The 17,775-nt window shown below is 58.7% G+C and overlaps 1 protein-coding gene across 3 annotated transcripts in view; it reads left to right on the top strand.

Moving 5' to 3' along the window:
* The window catches only part of RASA3 (RAS p21 protein activator 3), an 89,168-nt gene that overhangs the window by 47,916 nt on the left and 23,477 nt on the right, over positions 1-17,775 (top strand). For all 3 annotated transcript variants that reach the window (XM_067713014.1, XM_067713015.1, XM_067713016.1), the window contains 2 exons: positions 8,571-8,665; positions 15,605-15,681. In XM_067713014.1, coding sequence (XP_067569115.1) covers positions 8,571-8,665; positions 15,605-15,681 — 172 coding nt within the window. The remainder of the gene's footprint in view (positions 1-8,570; positions 8,666-15,604; positions 15,682-17,775) is intronic.

Genomic DNA, 17,775 nt, shown 5'->3' on the forward strand with positions numbered 1-17,775 from the left:
TATGGGGGACTGGGATGGTATTGGGGTGCACTCATAAGTATTAGGGGCTCTCAGAGGCACTGGGATGCTGTCAGAGGTACTGGGGGTCTCAGGTATTGAGGGTCCCAGAGGCACCAGCGTCCTGGAGAGAGTGAAACCCACCTTGAACGTGGAGCCCAGAGCCGCCCGTTTGGTGGGCGCCTCTGTCCCGGGAAACCTGTCAGCTCCCCGTGGCACCAGAATTAGACCCGAGCTGCCCAACGTGGGCTCAGCTGTGGCCATGGGACCCCAGCTGATCGTCGCTGGCCCGGCTGCTCCTGGCAGGAGGCGGCTCGGTGCTTCGCTCCTGGACAGAGCAGTTGAACCTGGCAGGCCCGTGACACTGCAGTCTCCCGCCCGCTCCTGGGGCGTCTGACCAGCTCCACGCACTGCCCATACGTGACTGGTCAGGGGTGTTTGCGCCCAGGCCAGCAGCCCTCAAAAAAAAACAAAGTCTGGGGCTTCCCTGGTGGCGCAATGGTTGAGAGTCCGCCTGCCGATGCAGGGGACGCAAGTTCGTGCCCCGGTCCAGGAGGATCCCACATGCCGCGGAGCGGCTGGGCCCGTGAGCCACGGCCGCTGAGCCTGCGCGTCCGGAGCCTATGCTCCACAATGGGAGAGGCCACAGCAGAGAGGCCCGCGTACCGCCAGAAAAAAAAGAAAGAAAAAAAAAGTCTGAAGGCAGCTCTGGAGCTGAGGTCCTTTGAAGAAGCATCTGGCAGTGTTTCCAGCACATGGATCAGAGCTTCCCACACTGTCAAAATGCAGATGCTGGGTATTGGGTCTGGGGCAGGGCCCAGGGTCTGCATTTCCAACAAATAGCGTTCTTGGAGACTGCTGTGTTTTACGTAGAAATCACCAGTTTGTTCAGGAAGTACACGGCCTAGATGACACAGCAACTCAGATAATTCACACTTGATTTCATTTAAGATGGAGCCGTGATGGGGCCCCTCAGCAGCCCTTTACCTCTGAAGCGAGGATGTTCACGTTTGCGGGGCCACTTCTGTGCTGGGCCTGCGGGCCTGCCCGCTTTGCCCTCAGGATGGCGCCCGAACCTTAGCTTGGCGTCACGCTCCGGGGATTCCTCCTCCAGCCCAGACATAGGCTCTGGCCCCCCCGGCCCCTCTCCCGGTGCCTCGCAGCCTGACGCCCACCTCAGGCCCTTCTCCGATGCCCGCGTGGCTGCCGCTGTCGGCCCGAGACCCCGGTCAGCTGGAGGCTGCCCCTCGGTGTGTGTTATTCTCACCGTGGCCTGTGGGAGCATTTCTTTTGTGTCCACTGGCCCGTACTTCCTGTGGCCTGGGGCTGTCGGAGCAGGGCCCGGGGGTGTCTCCGTCTAGCGCCTGCTGGGTGCACCAAGGTTTGTTCGAGGAGGAAAGGAGAGGGGCAGAGTGGTGGGTCGGAAGTTTACACGTTACTTGATGGAGCTCACCTGGGCGACAGGTGCGACCCACAGGGAGATGCAGTACCACCAGGGCAGTTGGCTCAGATTATACCAGAATGAAGAGGAGTTTGACTAATCCCTGGAGCTACACGGGAGCTTCTTTGAGTGGTAATCCTAAGGAAAAAGAAATTTTAAAATATCTGCCCATTTGAATCAGAGAACCTGATCTAGCTGGTTTGGGGTTATTTCCGCTCATAAAGACCAAATAAGATGTTTATCAATCATTCTGTTTAAGGCGCCTGCTGTTTTTAAAGAGAACCAGCGGAACCAGCAGAACCATGGTTTAGCAATTCCTGGTGGCTTTAAAATGGGGATGTGGCAGGGTGCAGCCAGATTTAGATGTTTCCAACATTGTTCTCACAGCCGTAAAAATAAGAGGCTGTCTGGATCTCCAAGGATAATTTGAAGTTATGACTAGCAATTATGTTGTTACCAGGATGAGAAACCAAGTTCTAGGGTATAAATTTATGTCGCGGAAACGAGCGTAGTGTCACCGGCTTCTCACGTCTGCCGTGTGATCTGACGGCGCCGCACCAGGTTCTCTGGGTGCAGCAGCGCGTGGGCCCCCCCGCGGGCCGAGTCCAGGGGTGGCGTTTGTCCCAGGGAGGGTGTGGCGGTGCAGTGCGGGTGTGGTCGAGGCAGTGCTGGCTCAGGGCCACCGGCTCCACTTCCAGTGCGGGGTGTGGGCTGCTGGGGCTCTGGGGGCCCAGCCAGGCCTCCCCCTCTGCCCCACTCCGGCTGTGGGCCTGTCATCCCAGCATCTCCCCGCTTGGTCCGTCCAGCCCTGCTGGCAGGGGCTTCCTGCAGGTTCTCTATTGAAGGGTGGGGGTGTGAAGTGAGACCGTGGTCCTTTTGTTGATAAGCCAGGGTCATCGAGGTGTAATTTGCACGGTGCGCCCACTGCCCACTGCGGGCGCGCTCGTCATTCGACGGAGGCGGGGTTGTGTCCTGCTTTTAGTGATCGTGAGCAAAGCTGCCGTAAGCATTCTTGCCTAGGTCTCTGTGTTGGCAGATGTGTTTATTTCTCTTAGAAAATACCTAAGAATGAGATTGCTGGGGTGTACTGTAGGTTTTAAAGGACGGCAGAATTTGCCATCCCAAATAGGCCACCGTGGCATAACGATTTGTTTGAGCTGCAGGCAGCTGGGAAGAAGCAGACACAAGGAAATCTCTCTACCCTAGAAGCAGAACATAAATTCGTCCAAATCCGAGATGACCCTAGACCCTTGGCGGCCCAGAGGCTACACCGAGGAAGCCACACAACGAGCCTTCCGGGCCATTGGTTCCCACCTACATTTACCTTCCTTGAAACTCAGAGTCCTTTCCTTGGTCTTGTCACTTCTCTGAAAATTGGTGGTGGTGGTTTTAGGTTAAGATGCTACGAGGTCCAGCCACCGCCTTGCGATACTCATCACCGAGTTTCCCCCACGTATATCTGAGATACACATGTTGATAAACTTCTGTTTGTTTTTCTCTTGTTAATCTTTCTTTTGTTACAGTTCTCTTTGTCCAGAGAACCTAAAAGAGTAGAAGGAAAAAGTTTTCCTCCCCTGCAGTGTGTTTACCTTTATTAGAAACTGACAAGCTGCTTTCCTGAGTGCAGCATTTTGAATTCTCTCCGGCACTTGTATCATCAACTTTTATTTTTGATTCATTTTTGCCCTTCTAATATGTGTGCAGTGTTTTATTGTAGCTTTACTGCTTTTTCATGATGAAGAACGATGTTGGGCACCTTTTCATGTGTTTGTTTACCATCTGTATCTCTTCTTTGGTAAATCATTCAAATCTTCTGCCCTTTTAATTGGATTTTCTTATTGAGTTTTTGAAGTTTTTAAAATATATTCTGGATACAAGTCCTTTATCAGATGTATGTTTTGCAAATATTTTCTTCTAGCTTGTGGCTCGTCTTTTCATTTTCTTATGAGTGTCTTTTGAAGAGCAGAAGTTTTTAATTTTGATGAAGTCCAATTCATCAAACTTTTTTTTTTTTTTTTTTTTTTTTGCGGTACGCAGGCCTCTCACTGCTGTGGCCTCTCCCGTTGCGGAGCACAGGCTCCGGACGCGCAGGCTCAGCGGCCATGGCTCACAGGCCCAGCCGCTCCACGGCATGTGGGATCTTCCCAGACCGGGGCACGAACCCGTGTCCCCTGCATCGGCAGGCAGACTCTCAACCACTGTGCCACTAGGGAAGCCCCCCATTTTTTCCTTTTATAGTTTGTATTTTTGATGTCATGTCTAAGAAATCTTTGCCTACCACAGGGTTGCGAAGATTTTCTTCTATCTTTTCTTCTAGAAAGCTTTTGGTTTTAGCTCTCATGTTGCCATCCATTTCAAGTGAATTTTACATATGACAGGCTTCGTTTTTCTCCTTACAGGTGTCCAGTTGAATTACCTTAGCACCTTTTGAAAGTCAACTGACTTCATATGCATGGGTCTATCTATGGCTTCTGTGTTCTGTTCCACTGACCTGTATTCCTCTCCTCACACCGACACCAAACTGTCTTAATTCCTGTATCTTCACAGCAAGTCTTAAGTCAGTCGTGTGAGCTCACCAACTTTATTCTTTTCCAAACTTGTTTTGCCATTCTAGGTCCTTTGAATTGTCATTTACATCTTCAGTCATCTTCTCAGTTTCCAAAATGACTGAGATTACACTGATCTATAGATTAGTTTGGGGAGAATTAGCATCTTAACGAAACTGAGTCTTCAGACCCTCCAGCGTGGCTTGTCTCTCCACGTACTTGGGTCTTTAATTTCTCTCATCAGGGTTTTGTGACGTGTTTTCAGCACACACACACGTGTGTGTGTGTGTGTGTGTGTGTGTGTGTGTGTACATACAATTTGTCCCTGTATTTTATGATTTTGGTAGAGTAGACAAAGACTTCTGGGCTAGTACACCACAAGCTGAAGGCGTAAAAGCATGATTTTGTGGATGTGCTGTTGGTATCTTTTCAGTTTCAGCTTCCATCGTCATTGCTCGTGTGTACAAATACAATTGATTTTATGTATTGACCTTTATTCTAGACACACCTACTCTGCCAGCTTTTCTTGTAGCTTTTCCTATAGATTCTGTGAATAAAGACTTATTTCTTCACTTAAAGTCTACAGGCCCTTGTTTCTCTCTCTTGCCTCTGTGCACTTGCTGGGCACCAGGGTGAACAGGCGCGATGAGGAAGACATCTCTGCCCCCTGCCAGGCCCGGGCAGCGGAGGGCATCCGGCTGTCCCTCCTTAGTCGCCACCCTGCAGGGGTCACCCCTGGCTGCCCACCTTCCCGCACCCTCTGACCTACCGTACCTGGCTCCCCACGTCACATGCTGCCTCTTGAACTACCTGACGTGCTTCTCTCTTCTGAACAGACCCTGGCAGGTACAGCACCCACCAGAGGAAGTAATACCTGGGGCTTTTAGTGGCGGAGAGGCTGCCACACCACCTCTGTCCTCATCAGAGGGTGAGGCCCAGGGGCATAGTGACCTGATGTCACTCAGATCGATGGGGACAGCTGTGGATTATGACACATCAGGCACGTTTCAGTGGGAATTGTGGTCTGCAGGTCAGGTGCTCCCCAGGACAGCCTGTGCAAACACCTACCTCTCACGTGTGAAGAGTGCATGTTCATGTGTTCTTGATGTGGTCGGTCTCTAGGAGGACAGACTGGCAGCTGGTGACAGAGGTGACCCTGAGGTGGGACCCTTGTAGCAGGGGAGAGAGAAGGTTATTCTTGGCTGTATTTTATATCCTTTCTAATGTTTCAGACTTTGTTCTATGTTCTGGTATTACCCGTTTAAAATTAAGTACTTCCAAAAATAAAGAATAATGATGATGTGTAAGTTGTAGGGGTCACATGAGCATTAAACACGTGTCTCCTCCTATTCCAATCAAAGCTCATAAAAACATTGTAGTTACTTAAAATTTCCAACTTCAAATGTAACCCTCCTATCCAGCTGAACTAATCGTGGAGTCTGCAAGTTTCTTTATCCCTTTTTAGTGGAATATTATTGCCCAATTTAGTTCCAAGAAATGTTTTTTTCTTGTGGCTTTATTCCTGCAAGACTCAAAATTATATTCCCATCAGGGAAGGGGGTGGAGTTTTGCAGGAGCCAAGCAGAGAGAAAGCCAGGGGCTCTGCCTGGTGACAGGTGGTTGGAGGTGGCGGCACCCACGTGGGGATGTCAGCGGGATGCCCCCAAGGCCAGGAGCGGTGGGAGGGGCTGGGCCGGGCCGGGCCGGGGTTAGTCCTTGTGACTTGATGCTGGCTGGAGAGAGGCCTGTGTGGCCGGTAGCTCCAGTTCTCTGAATCGCTGTGGAGCCCCTTTTTCTGCAGCCTGTGCGCTCTGTCTTCTGTCCTCTGCCCCTGCCCAGCACCTACGGGCTCTGCGTGCCGTGGCCTCGGTGCCTCGTGAGGCCTGTGGCTGGGCAGGACTTGGCTGCAGACGGGTCTGCGTGGCCAGAGCTGAGCCAGCGAGGTCGATGTGGGCAGCGTGTTGACCCTTGCAGCCAGCTGTGCTGCGCCCACCTTGCAAGTGGACAGGAGGGCTGGCCTTTCCCGAGGCTGTGTGACGGTGGGAGGTGAGCGTGCTGAGGTGCTGCGGGGACAGTGGGCAGGGAGACGGGGCTGCCGCGGGTGATGGTGGGGAGTAAACAGACCCGACTCCGCCGCGCTCAGCCCATGGCACTCGGGCCGGCGTGTCCCTGCTTCATTTCCAGCTTCCCGTCTGTGCCCGGCGGGTGTGCCTGTTGGGTCTGGAGGCCAGGCGTGAAGACTGCAGGGCGAGACCCTTCGCTCGCCCACCTGGGTTCCCCGGCTGGACCCCTACGAAACTAGATGGGAGATGGGCTAACGAGAGAAGCAGGCATTTCTAACGCCTTTCAAACGCACGTCTCGGGAGGAGCCTCAGCGTCGAGTAGCTGGGCGCTGGCGACACGTGGGCCCGCAGTGCATCTTAGCAAAGGGCCAGCACATTCAGAGGAGGCGAGGGGTGCAGGCTCCTGGGGCACCGCGCGCTGGAAGGGACCGTGGAGGCTGCCTGGCGGGGTGCGTGCACGGGTCTCTGGGCCGACGCCCCCTCCTCACGTCTGAGCCGCCCTCACCTCTCGCTCACCTCGAGACGCGCCGCGTGTATGTTGGGTGATGGTCTGAGCTCCCCCAGGAGCCAACTGCAGAGTGTCCTTTCCCTTAAGCCTACCAACCAGCAGGTGGCTGGGCCCCAGCGAGGCCTCGTGTGGGCCCCTGGGAGCAGAGTGGAGGCTGCCCTGCGGGCCCCAGGGGAGGCCGGAGAGGAGGTGACGTCACAGGAGGGCCTCGTGGGACTGGGGCGTTTGGGGAGAAGAAGTGGTAGGAGAAGCACAGAGGGCAGAGCTGCAGCGACGAGGCCCGAAGCCCATGGGCGGGACGCCTGCCACGTCTGTGACCAGCACCCGCCGCCTCGTGCCGGGGTTGCTACAGGGTGACGTGAGGGGAGGGTGCAAGGGGCTGGCGGGCAGCATGTGTGGGCAACCCCAGGATCCCGCTGTGAGGCCGCCGGGTGCTTCTCCTCAGAAGCACAAGTCTTTGAAGAAACAGGCAACGGAAAGCAGTCCCTTTGCGGAGAGGACTCTGCGTCCTGGGTGAGGGCAGGGTGGGCCAGCCAGCTCGGGGCTCTGCAGGGTGGCCGCAGGGGGCTGGGGAGCGTCCCAAGCAGCAGATGACGCAGGGTGAGACGGTGCCAGGGGCCCAAAACGTCTCCTTTGGTAACTGGACTGCGATCCCGAGTTAGGCAGTGTGTCCTGGGCTGTACGCCAGGAACACCTGAACTTCAAAAATGTTTCCTTTTATGTTGTCCTTTATCGTTCCTATTTCCGTGTGTGATGTACAGTGTACGTAAGACATTATGTGTGTGTACGCGTGTATTGCACGCATATACACGTGTGCGCAGGGATGCTCACGTGGGCAAGCACCCGACCTCCCTATCCTGGTGGACAGCGTGGTCCCCGTGCCCGAGGCCACGGGGTGTGGGGACAGGAGGACAGCCAGTGCCCGGCGCCCTCTGCCCTCCTGAGCGGTGGGGTGGGTGCTTGCTGGCCGCCACGTACGTCTTTGGAATAAACAAGGTGAATGAACGATGCATGACGGTGGTAGATGGATATTCAAATACTATAAATCTATGTCAGTGATGTACATCACACACGTATGTTTACATGTGTATTTTCGTTGAAATTCTAGCTCCTAAGTACCAAGCCCATGTCAGGAATGTAAAACTATTGAGAGCAGACGTCCTTAAACTTTGGGACCCACAGAAGTTCCCTGGGGACCTCGTGAAAACGAAGATTCCAGGGCGCCACCCCAGAGATTGTTTTCTCACGCAGGATGGGGCCGGGGAACTTGCATTCAGGAAACTCTCCAGCTGTTTTGATGCAGGTGGCCTGTGATTACACTTTGAGAGACACTGATTCATAGACCCAAGCAGGCGATAACCCGGCTCATTCCACGGGCCCGACAGGAACACGTGTGCACGCATGCTACATAAGCTAGATGTGCACGCACATGCATGTGCACACTCTGTGTGAGCCGGCTGTGCGCGTTGCCTGTGAGCTAGACATGCGCACACGTGAATTCTAAGCCACAGCTCATACGGGCACACGCGCACTTCCAGGGACTCTGCAGCAAAGCCCTCCTGGCAGACGCCGCCCTGCCTCGCTCTGCAGCTCGGGCATCGGGGCAGGGGATGGCCGGGACGTGGCTGCCCGGGGTGCCTGCTGCCTCAGCCCATCCCACACGCCGCCCTCCGGGCCCTGAGCAGTGCACCTGGCGTAGCCGCTCCCTGATCTGTAGGGTCTGCGCCAGGTGCCCTCATCTCCCGCAGCCTGGGTAGCGGGGAGAGGCTCCCATCCACGCCCAGGCTGTGGACACTGTGGCAGTGACCTCGGGACGGGCTCTGCTCAGGGTGGACGTGGCACCTCCGAGATGCAAAGTGGCATCTGTTGCTCTTACTGCGTCGTCTCTTTCCCGATGATCTGTTCTGGATTTCCCATCTGGAGTGACTGGCAGAGGTAGTGGAGACTGCTCCCAGCCCTGCTGGGTGGGTGGGTTGGTGCCCTCGTGACTGGTCTCCTCTGCATTGATCTTCCAGGGAAGGTGGCCATCCGGAAGGAAGACCTGCAGAAGTACCACAACCGGGACACGTGGTTCCAGCTGCAGCACGTGGACGCCGACTCCGAGGTGCAGGTGAGGCCTCGCGGAGCCCGTGGGACATGGGGGCCTTGGCGGAGGAGGCCTGATTGTGGCTAGAGACATAGACGCTGGACTCTGGTCTTCAGAGGGAGTGAGGCGTAGCAAGCTGTCCCCTGCGTGTGTCCTCCTGGGCTCATGCATTAGGTTGGTTCAATCGGTTACTGTCGGACTTAGTCGTGCAGCTTAAAAAATGTAACACGCGAAAGAATGCAACGCGTAACTGAAGGTAAAGAGAGAATAGGTGAGAAGACGTAAGGCTGTGGGCCTTGCCCACTGGAGGTGCCCATGTGTGTTCCGGGCTCCCTGCCCTCAGCAAGGCAGGGCTGGAGCTGAAGGGAGTGACCGGAGTGATGACGTCCCCTGGCCTGAGCGTCCCTGGGGCTCACCCAGTGCCCTGGCGATGTGTTAACTGGAAGTGACCCCTTGACCGGTGCAAGGTGCCCCCACCCCGGGACTGGGGGTTTCTCCCCCAGCTGGGCCGCTCCCCATGCCCAGGGTCCAGGAGACGCCCGTCGGGGGGGCCGCCTGCATCTTCTCTTCTCTGGTGACCCTGGCATGAGTTTCCGGTCAAGCCCGTCCCCGAGCCCGGGCCATGCCTGGAATTCCGGGGCCTGCGCCGAGCCAGGCCTGCTCTGAGCTCAGCAGAGTGTGTGGTTCTGGTGCTCTCTGAGCCTCGGTTTCCTCCCCTGTAAAGCGGGGTTTTGTGAACAGCAGGGTCAAACAGCAGGTGTCGCAGACAAAATCCCCAAGTGGGCACCTCGCGAGGCCTTCCCCGGGCTCCCGGCCCAGCGTCAGCACGCCTCCTCATGGACCTGGGGCCTTGGCCGGGCTTGGAACTGCACACCGGCGGCTCAGGGTGTCCACTGCCGAGGCCCCTGGTGGCCGCCGGGGCCGATGCTCAAACTGCGACAAAGAGGCAGCCAGAGGGACGCCTTGAGAGGCCCAGGCTGAGGGGCATCGTAAGGGTGCTTCACGCTCAGTTAATTCCGACCGAGGGGCCCACACGTGCTGTGGAAATTGGGGGGCTGCTCAGAACTAGTCACGGAGCCCCAGATCCAGGAGGACAGCGGCCACTGCTGCTCAGGTGACCAGGAAATCGCCTCCTTAGGAAGAAGTTTCCGGACCCCTGTGCCGTGTGTGCTTTACGCCTGGGTCCCGCCTGCCTCCATCGCCGTCGTTCTTGAGAGATTCTGCCTGTGGCCGCGATGGGCCCAGATTTAAGTTCTGTTTTGTTGGCAAGTGTAGCTTTTCCTTTTTCTTGCCTTTAAAAAAAAAAAACCAACTTTTAATTTTGAAATGGTTACAGGGTCATAGGAAGCCACAGGAAACACTGCACAGGGAGTGATGGTTAGCAAGCCGTGTGTTCTGTTTACACTCAAAGACTAAACATAGGAGCAGGGCCATGTCCCTTCCCGGGTCCCGCACAGTGACATCCGCGTAACTGGTACCGGGTCCCCGACTCCATTCAGGTCGCACCAGCCCTGCGTGTGCCTGCATGTCCCCGTGGGTGCGTTTCACACGTGTGGTTGTGTAACCACCACTGTCCAGATCCAGAGCCGCTGGGTCACCGCAGCCTTGGGAACGTGACACGTGTGTCCACCTGCAGCCTGAGGACGTCCGGGCCATTCCCTGATGGTCCCCGTGACATGGGTCCCGACCCATTGGTGATTCCACGGAAGCGGGACTGGGCGGTGGCGGCCGCTGAGTTCCAGGCACCGAGCAAGTGCTCTCCAGAGGGGACCTGTCAGGTGCCAGGGCAGCAGCCTTTAAAGGGGCAGTTACACACCTGCAGCCACGAAGGTCAGGGGACACATACGGTTTCTCCAGCTATCTGCTCAGCGATTCACAAAGACAGCAGAAAGGGAATGTCACAAAGCCGGGGCCCACGAGAGGCCAGCAAGTCATGGCACTGGGGGAAGAGAGGAGTGAAGGGACGTCTGGCTTCCCTCTGGAGCCGATGCTTGTTAAGGCCTCTGCTCAATCACTTCATTAAAAAGGACCCGTCGCTCTGCTCCTTCCCTGTCCCCGGCCGGGCACCTTCTGGATGAGGCGGTCGGCAGGGACGGCCCTACCCGTCGTCCGCGCCAGGCAGGGTGGCCAGATGCACGCTCACGTCCGCGAGGGCCCCTGCCGATCCTCCAAGGACGCCAGCAGCCGCGAGCTCTGCATTGAGCGGCTTCTGTGAAACTTGTTCTTGGAGCACATGTTCCGAAAAGGCAGAGGCAGGGGGGCTGCCCCAGCAGAGCCGCAGCCCCCCAGCCCGTGGCCTCCTCTTGCACCTTTAGCGACAGGGCAGTAACTCTGGCCTCATAGTGGACGCCCTGGGAACGTCCTCTGTGTGTCTGCCGTCCTGTCTGAGGATCTCCCCAACAGTCAGCGCCTGCAGCCATACACCTGCGAGGACCCGAGTCTTTCTAAGGTTCGGGGGTGTCAGAAGGAGAGGATGGGGTGGCCCGCGCCTCCCCTCGAGGACGTGGCTGCTTCCCTTGGTCGCCCTCGCGTCCCTGCCCCTTCCCGATGCTCTCAGCTCCAGCGGGGCTGCAGGTCCAGCACTCAGTCGCCTGCGCCTGCGTTTGCTCTGCGCGGACCTCCGCCCGGCCTCGCAGGCCCTGTGCAGAATGAGGACGGGGCAGTGATGGCTTGTGTGCTGCTGGGCCCCTGCCTGCAGCCACGGGCCCTGCAGACCAGGGACCGACGCCTTCCTGAGAAAATTGCACAGGAAACACCAGTGCTTTTCTCTCGTAATTAATAAACTTTATTTTTCGAGCAGTTTTATCTCTGCAGAACAGTTGAGGGGAGTGTATGAAGAACCCCGTGTACTCCTCCCCCAACCATTGCTAGCGTCCTGGGTGCATTTGCTATGGCTGACACCTTATATTCGCTGAAGCCCCCGGCTTACAGTGGGGTCCACCCTGGGCTCTGGGCCCCCCTGGCCGACAGGTGGGTGACGTTTCGGATCCCCTGTCGGAACCACTGCTGGTTTTCTGCAGCCAGGAGTGACGGCCCTGCTTTCATTTCTGTTTTTTCTTAGCTAGAACTTTACCAATTTTATTGATCTTTTCAAAAAAGCAGATTTGGTTTGTTTATTTTCTGTATTGATTTCCAGTTTCCATTTTCATTGATTTCTGCTCTAGCTTTTATTATTTCTTTCCTGCTCACTTTGGATTTAATTTGCTCTTGTTTTTCTAGCTTCCTAAGGTTAGAAACTTACATTATTGATTTTTGCCTTTCGTCTTTCCCAATATATGCATTCACTGCTTTAAATTTCCCTCTAAGCATTGCTTTTGCTGCATGTCACAAATTTTGATGTTTTATTTCATTTTCACTTATGAAAAGAAATGAATTCAAAGTATTTTTCAGTTTCTCCTGAAACTTCTTCTGTGGCCTGCTTGTTATTTGGAAGTGTGTTCTTTAACCTCCACACATTTGGGGATTTTCTAGCTATCTCTCTGTCACTGAGTTCTAGTTTAATTTCCACTGCGGTCTGAGAGCAGCTGTGATGTAATTTTTATTTTCCTAGACTTGCTGACGTGTTTAAGGCCAGGTCGGTCGATCCCAGTGGATGTTCCGTGAGGGTGGGTGATGCTGTTCAGTCCCAGCTGTTTTTTTAAACAACTTCTTATCCTTATTCTCCTTAAATGAGACTGGGAACGACTATGAAGTCAGCATTCTCAGTGCTCTGTCCTAAGGTTTCTCTTCTCGTCTCATACACCAACGTTAATGCGGGAACTCCGGCCAAGTCTCAGCACGTCCTGCCTGGGCTAATTGTTAACGAGCACGATTCAGCTGGACCCCCCTCCGGGGTTCCAGCCCCTATGGGAGGCATGGCCACCTCTGCCCTCAGCCTGCCAGGTGGGCCTGTGACCGCCTCCCTGGGGAGAGGGCTCCCGCTGGGGTCAGAACAAGCGGAGGGGAAGTTGTGTGTGTAGCTGTGCGTCCATGGAAGGTTGCGTGCCCTGCAGAGGCCGAGCCTGGGAAACCACACTTCCTGCCTGCCCTGTGCAGGGTGTGGCCCGCACCACCCCGGGCGTTGGTGTTTGCGGTGGGATTGTTTGTGCAGTGAGGATGGGTGTGAACTTCCGAGCTGCAGATCCTGGGTGGTTCTGCAGGGGTTTCTCTCCGAGATGTGTGTGTTTGTGTTTTATTTACCTCATACCCCCCTCCCCCAAAGCCCCCGAACTGTAACAGCACGAGTCGGCTGACAGCACTGCCCCTCCTGGAGGACGCGCTGCCCCAGGAGAGGAGCGCCAACGGTCACAGCCCGCGCCCGTCCCCCACTGGGGGTGCGTCGGTCTGAGGGGCCGTGGCCCACCGTCGGCCTCAGAGCGGGCGCCCGTGCACCTGGGGTGCGACGAAGGACAGCAGGCTGACCGGGCCACCAGTGACAGCTGAGCTTCCTGCTGGGCTGGTCTCCAGGCCGTCAGTCTGTGCGTTCTTGTTCGATTGTAAGGACGGCGGTGCCTGCGCCGGGGACAGTGCTGAGGGTGGGGTCGCTCAGGATGCGCCACTGGCCTTTGGGGACTTTGTTTCTTCCACCCGCACAGGGAGGCCACCCACCCCCCGCCACTGCCACCCCAGTTACCGGCCTCAAGGATTCGCTGTCGGACCAGCCTGCCGCGTGCGAGGGTTGCGGTGCGCCGTGGACCCTGTGTCCGCGCCTGGCGGGTGAAGGGCGCTCGGGCGGACGCCCCGAGCCGCTGTGGGAAGAGCTGCTGCTCTAGGCGAGTGCGTCCCCGCGAGGGGCGGGACCTGTCGGAGCCTCCGCAGATACAGACGTGACTCCGGGTCGGGATGCTGGTGTCACCCGGGCCGCGCGGCTGTGACGCCTGCGGGCTCGTCCCACCTCGCGGGACTTGTCGTGGGTTGCCTGCCCGCAGGTGAGGGCAAGGCCGGGAAGGCGGCACCTAGCCCTGCCCGCGGCCGGGGGGCCTGGACGCGTGTGCGGCCGTGAGCGCCGCCCACGGCCTGGGCTCCCACAGGGCAGCGTCCGTGTCGTCGGGAGCCCGTGTCCGTGTCGTGGGCGAGGTGTCTGGTGCGTGAGGCCGGCCACCCCCCCCACCACCACGCTGCTGCGGCCCGGGGCACCTGCTCGCTTCCAAGCTCGCGATCCCGGAGCCGGTTTGCTCTGAGTGGGAGACGCCATCATGGGGAGCTCGTGTCGCCTGCCAGTGCGGGGCCCGAGAGGTGTGTAGGAGACAAGGGGGCCTGGGGTGGCGGAGGTGTCGCCCTCGGCCCTTCTCATGGCCAGGCCCTGGTTTCTTGTTTATTTTCTCTTGTCTGGTGGCGGGGCTCTCGCTGGGCGTGCTCCCCGCGCCCCCACCCTCAGGCTGCGTGTCCGGGCCCAGCCGCTCCCCGCGCCCCCACCCTCAGGCTGCGTGTCCGGGCCCAGCCGCTCCCCGCGCCCCCACCCTCAGGCTGCGTGTCCGGGCCCAGCCCCTCCCCGCGCCCCCACCCTCAGGCTGCGCGTCCGGGCCCAGCCGCTCCCCGCGCCCCCACCCTCAGGCTGCGTGTCCGGGCCCAGCCGCTCCCCGCGCCCCCACCCTCAGGCTGCGCGTCCGGGCCCAGCCGCTCCCCGCGCCCCCACCCTCAGGCTGCGCGTCCGGGCCCAGCCGCTCCCCGCGCCCCCACCCTCAGGCTGCGTGTCCGGGCCCAGCCGCTCCCCGCGCCCCCATCCTCAGGCTGCGCGTCCGGGCCCAGCCCCTCCCCGCGCCCCCACCCTCAGGCTGCGTGTCCGGGCCCAGCCCCTCCCCGCGCCCCCACCCTCAGGCTGCGTGTCCGGGCCCAGCCGCTCCCCGCGCCCCCACCCTCAGGCTGCGTGTCCGGGCCCAGCCGCTCCCCGCGCCCCCACCCTCAGGCTGCGTGTCCGGGCCCAGCCCCCCCCTTTCTCACAGTCGGTGCTGCCGGCATTTTGTCGGAGCACTTCTCTGGTGGCTCCGGTCAAGCTTAGAAGCAGCAGGTGGGAAGGTCTGGCCGCGGTTGGAGCGGGCTTCCCTGGGGCGGAAGGAGCAGCAAGGATCCCGGGCCCAGGAGCTGCCGGCCAGGTCTGCACACGCCCCGTGCCGACGGCCCGGAGCGCCGAATGCTCCCGCGTGGGCTCGGGGTCCCGCGCTGCAGTGGGCGACTGTCGGGGCTGAGCGCCCCACACCGACCCCCCAGCTGGTGAGCCTCCCCACCGCGTCCTGGGCTCTCCTGAGACGCGGCGGCCCTCACAGGCTCTTCCCAGGCTGCAGGGTCCGGGGGTTTCAGCTGGAAAGGACCTTAGAGACAACGGATCCAGTTCACCTCCGTGTCTAAGGAAAGTCAGTTTAGTTTAACCGAACGCTCGCTCACGGAAACACGCGCATCATGCATCTTCCTGGTGGACTTTTCGGGAGCTCGTCTCCCCGCTGCTCCTCGTGGCCCTCATGATGCCCTGGCCATGTCCGCCCCGCCCACTCGCCGTCCTCAGCCGGCGCCCTTTGCACAGCCAGACGGGTGGAAGCACAGCCGCAGCTGCTCCATTACCCCAGCTGCTCTGCCCCTCCTCCCAGAGCGCGCGTGAGCGTCCGCTTCCTTCCTAAAGAGCAGGGCTGAGGTTCCTGGCCTCCGACCCTGCCTGGCGCAGACGCAAAAGCACCGAGACGCCTGGGCAGAGCTGCCCACGCCTGCCCGGGGCCTGCGGCACATGAGCGAACACAGCCCAGAGCAGACAGTCAGGCCCATTTGGGACGCTGCTCCCTCCAGTACCTTTTCCTTTGCTTTCTTCTGAAACAGTGCCTGCTGTCAGCGTCGTGCCCGATGGGCTGGAAGCTTCTTTAACTCTCTGGGCTCTGAGCCGGGCGGCTGGACACGTGTGGATGCCACGCAGGGTCACGTGTCACCAGCCTGTGATCGGAGCCCAAGAGCTCCCGCCGCTTGTGGCCCCCCGTGACCCCCTGTCATTGTCACTTTCAGGGCAAGGTCCACCTGGCGCTGAGGCTGAGTGAGGTCATCACCGACTCGGGTGTCGTCTGCCACAAGCTAGCCACGCGGTAAGACGCGGGACGGCCGCCACGGCCTGTCTAACCCCAGGGCGCGGGGCGGCCCATGCTTTATAAACAAATGACTCAGGAGTCCCAGACTTGGGCATTCCCCAGACGACTTTCTTAACATCCTTGCTCACCCTGGAGGTGACGCGTTTGGCTTTTGCAAATAACCAGTTACTCAGGGCGACGTTTAGGCAAAGAGGCTGGGGTTGTGGAAACGGTGAGATGGGGGCAGAACTGGGGCCTGACCTCAGACCTCGACCCCGAAATCGGAGCTCCTTCTACCCTGTATGCTTGCTGAGTGTGCACATGTGAGTGTGTGCAGGTGTGAGTGTGAGTGTGCACGTGTGTGCACGGGAGCGGCTTAGACAAATGCCTGGGTGTGAATATACCTTTTCCAGTGAAATAGGCTCTGCTCGGATGTGATGCAAGCAGCCGTGACCCCCAGACTGTACAGCTGAGCCGTGACCCCCAGGTTGTGCAGCTGGTGAAGTGACGTCTGAGGGAGGAGGGTGCGATGTGCCCATGACACCTGTTTTCCTGTTGTGCGTTTTGCATCCAGGTGTCAGCGTGTCAGTTTTTCTTTTTCTCCGGGATGTGTAACTGCAGTTGGGGCCAGTCAGCACGTTGGTTAGCGCCTTCCTCACGGTGGTCTGTGAGGAGTGGCAGTGACGTTGACGGGCGGCTGCTGCCCTTCATCTGGCAGCGCTTCCCCAAGACGCCAGCTGCGGGAAGAACTGCTCCCCCTGTCTGAGCTGCTGCCGGGAAGACCGTTATCTCTGCGGATCCAACATGCACCACTGTCCCCACCTTCCTGACCAACAGCTGAATGTGATAAAAATGCATTTGCCTTGAACTCTGGGCTTTGGTGCAGGGAGGGGACGAGTGAGCCCCTTCTCATGCTTCCAGCCCCAGAGGCAGCAGCCCCCCAACTGAGGGCGGGTCGGTCTTGTCCTGAGACCTCCTCCCACCTGCCCACCCGACGGGTCGCCCTGTGTGTTCCTCCCATGCGTGACCCACCCGCTGTCCCTCTGGCTGCCAGGACCCCGAGCCCCCGGGGGCTTCTCAGGGTGTCAGCCCCTTGTACAAGCTCTCGGCTGGCTCAGGGTTCTGTGCCTGTCCCTGGAAATGTGCCCGAAGATACTTGTTTAGTGACGAGTTAGTTCACAGAGGGAGGAAGATGACCCAAGACCAGGTTATAGCAGGGAGAGAAGTGCAGAAACTCCAGAAAGAAGAGTGAAAGGAGAAAGAGTTGAAAAGATTCACTAAAGTCCCTGAGGGCCAGCCTGTGTAGCGGGGCGGAACACAGTGGTGGAGAAATGGAGAGAGAAGGGGCCACACACTCCAGGGAGCAGGAACGGAGGAGACGGGCCCTCAGCCCGAGAGAAGAGGCCCCGTAACGCGTCAGGACCACCAGGCTCCCAAGGGGCGGCAGCCGCCCGGGCCAGCTGGCGTGCAGGAGTGAGCGAGGAGGCAGGGCACGCAGATCCTCGCATCCGAGTGTGGGTTAGGGCTCTGCTTCCGGCCAGGACGGGACAGGGGGCCTCACCCCTCTCCCGCCACAAAGGACTAAGGAGCCGACACCGTGTGAGCCAGCCGTGCGGGCGGAGGGCGATTGGCCCCCAAGTGGGGAAACAAACAAGGTCGCCGCAGGCCAGCTTTCGTCCTGGAGGTGCATGGGCGACATGGCCAGCAGGGCGTCCCCAGCAGGGCCCAAGGCGGGTTAGGCAATGGGAGCTGGGGCGTCAAGGCCACCGTGGGCACGTTCTGCAGGGGAGGGGACCTCGTGGCACTCCCCAGACCTGCGCCAACGAGCAAGGTGGAGTCCCTCAGGGCCGGGCAGGCGAGGGGGCAAAGGGACGACGGGGCCATAGAGCTGGGGGTCATTCGAGTTTCCACCAGCCCAGTGGAGTGCCTGCACTCACTCCGACCCTCAGCACGGACTCCAGGGGCCACACCGGGCGGTCGGGCCGCGCTGTCCCCGAACAAGGCTGCTGACGCCTCCCGGACAGAGCCGCAGACGAGAATTGCTCTCCAGACAAGAGACCCCGACCACTGACGGCACGGATGAGCCCAGAATCCGGGCACCAGCGACGTGAA

The sequence above is a fragment of the Pseudorca crassidens genome, chromosome 18 (genome assembly GCF_039906515.1).
Source record: "Pseudorca crassidens isolate mPseCra1 chromosome 18, mPseCra1.hap1, whole genome shotgun sequence".
NCBI classification, from domain to species: domain Eukaryota; kingdom Metazoa; phylum Chordata; class Mammalia; order Artiodactyla; family Delphinidae; genus Pseudorca; species Pseudorca crassidens.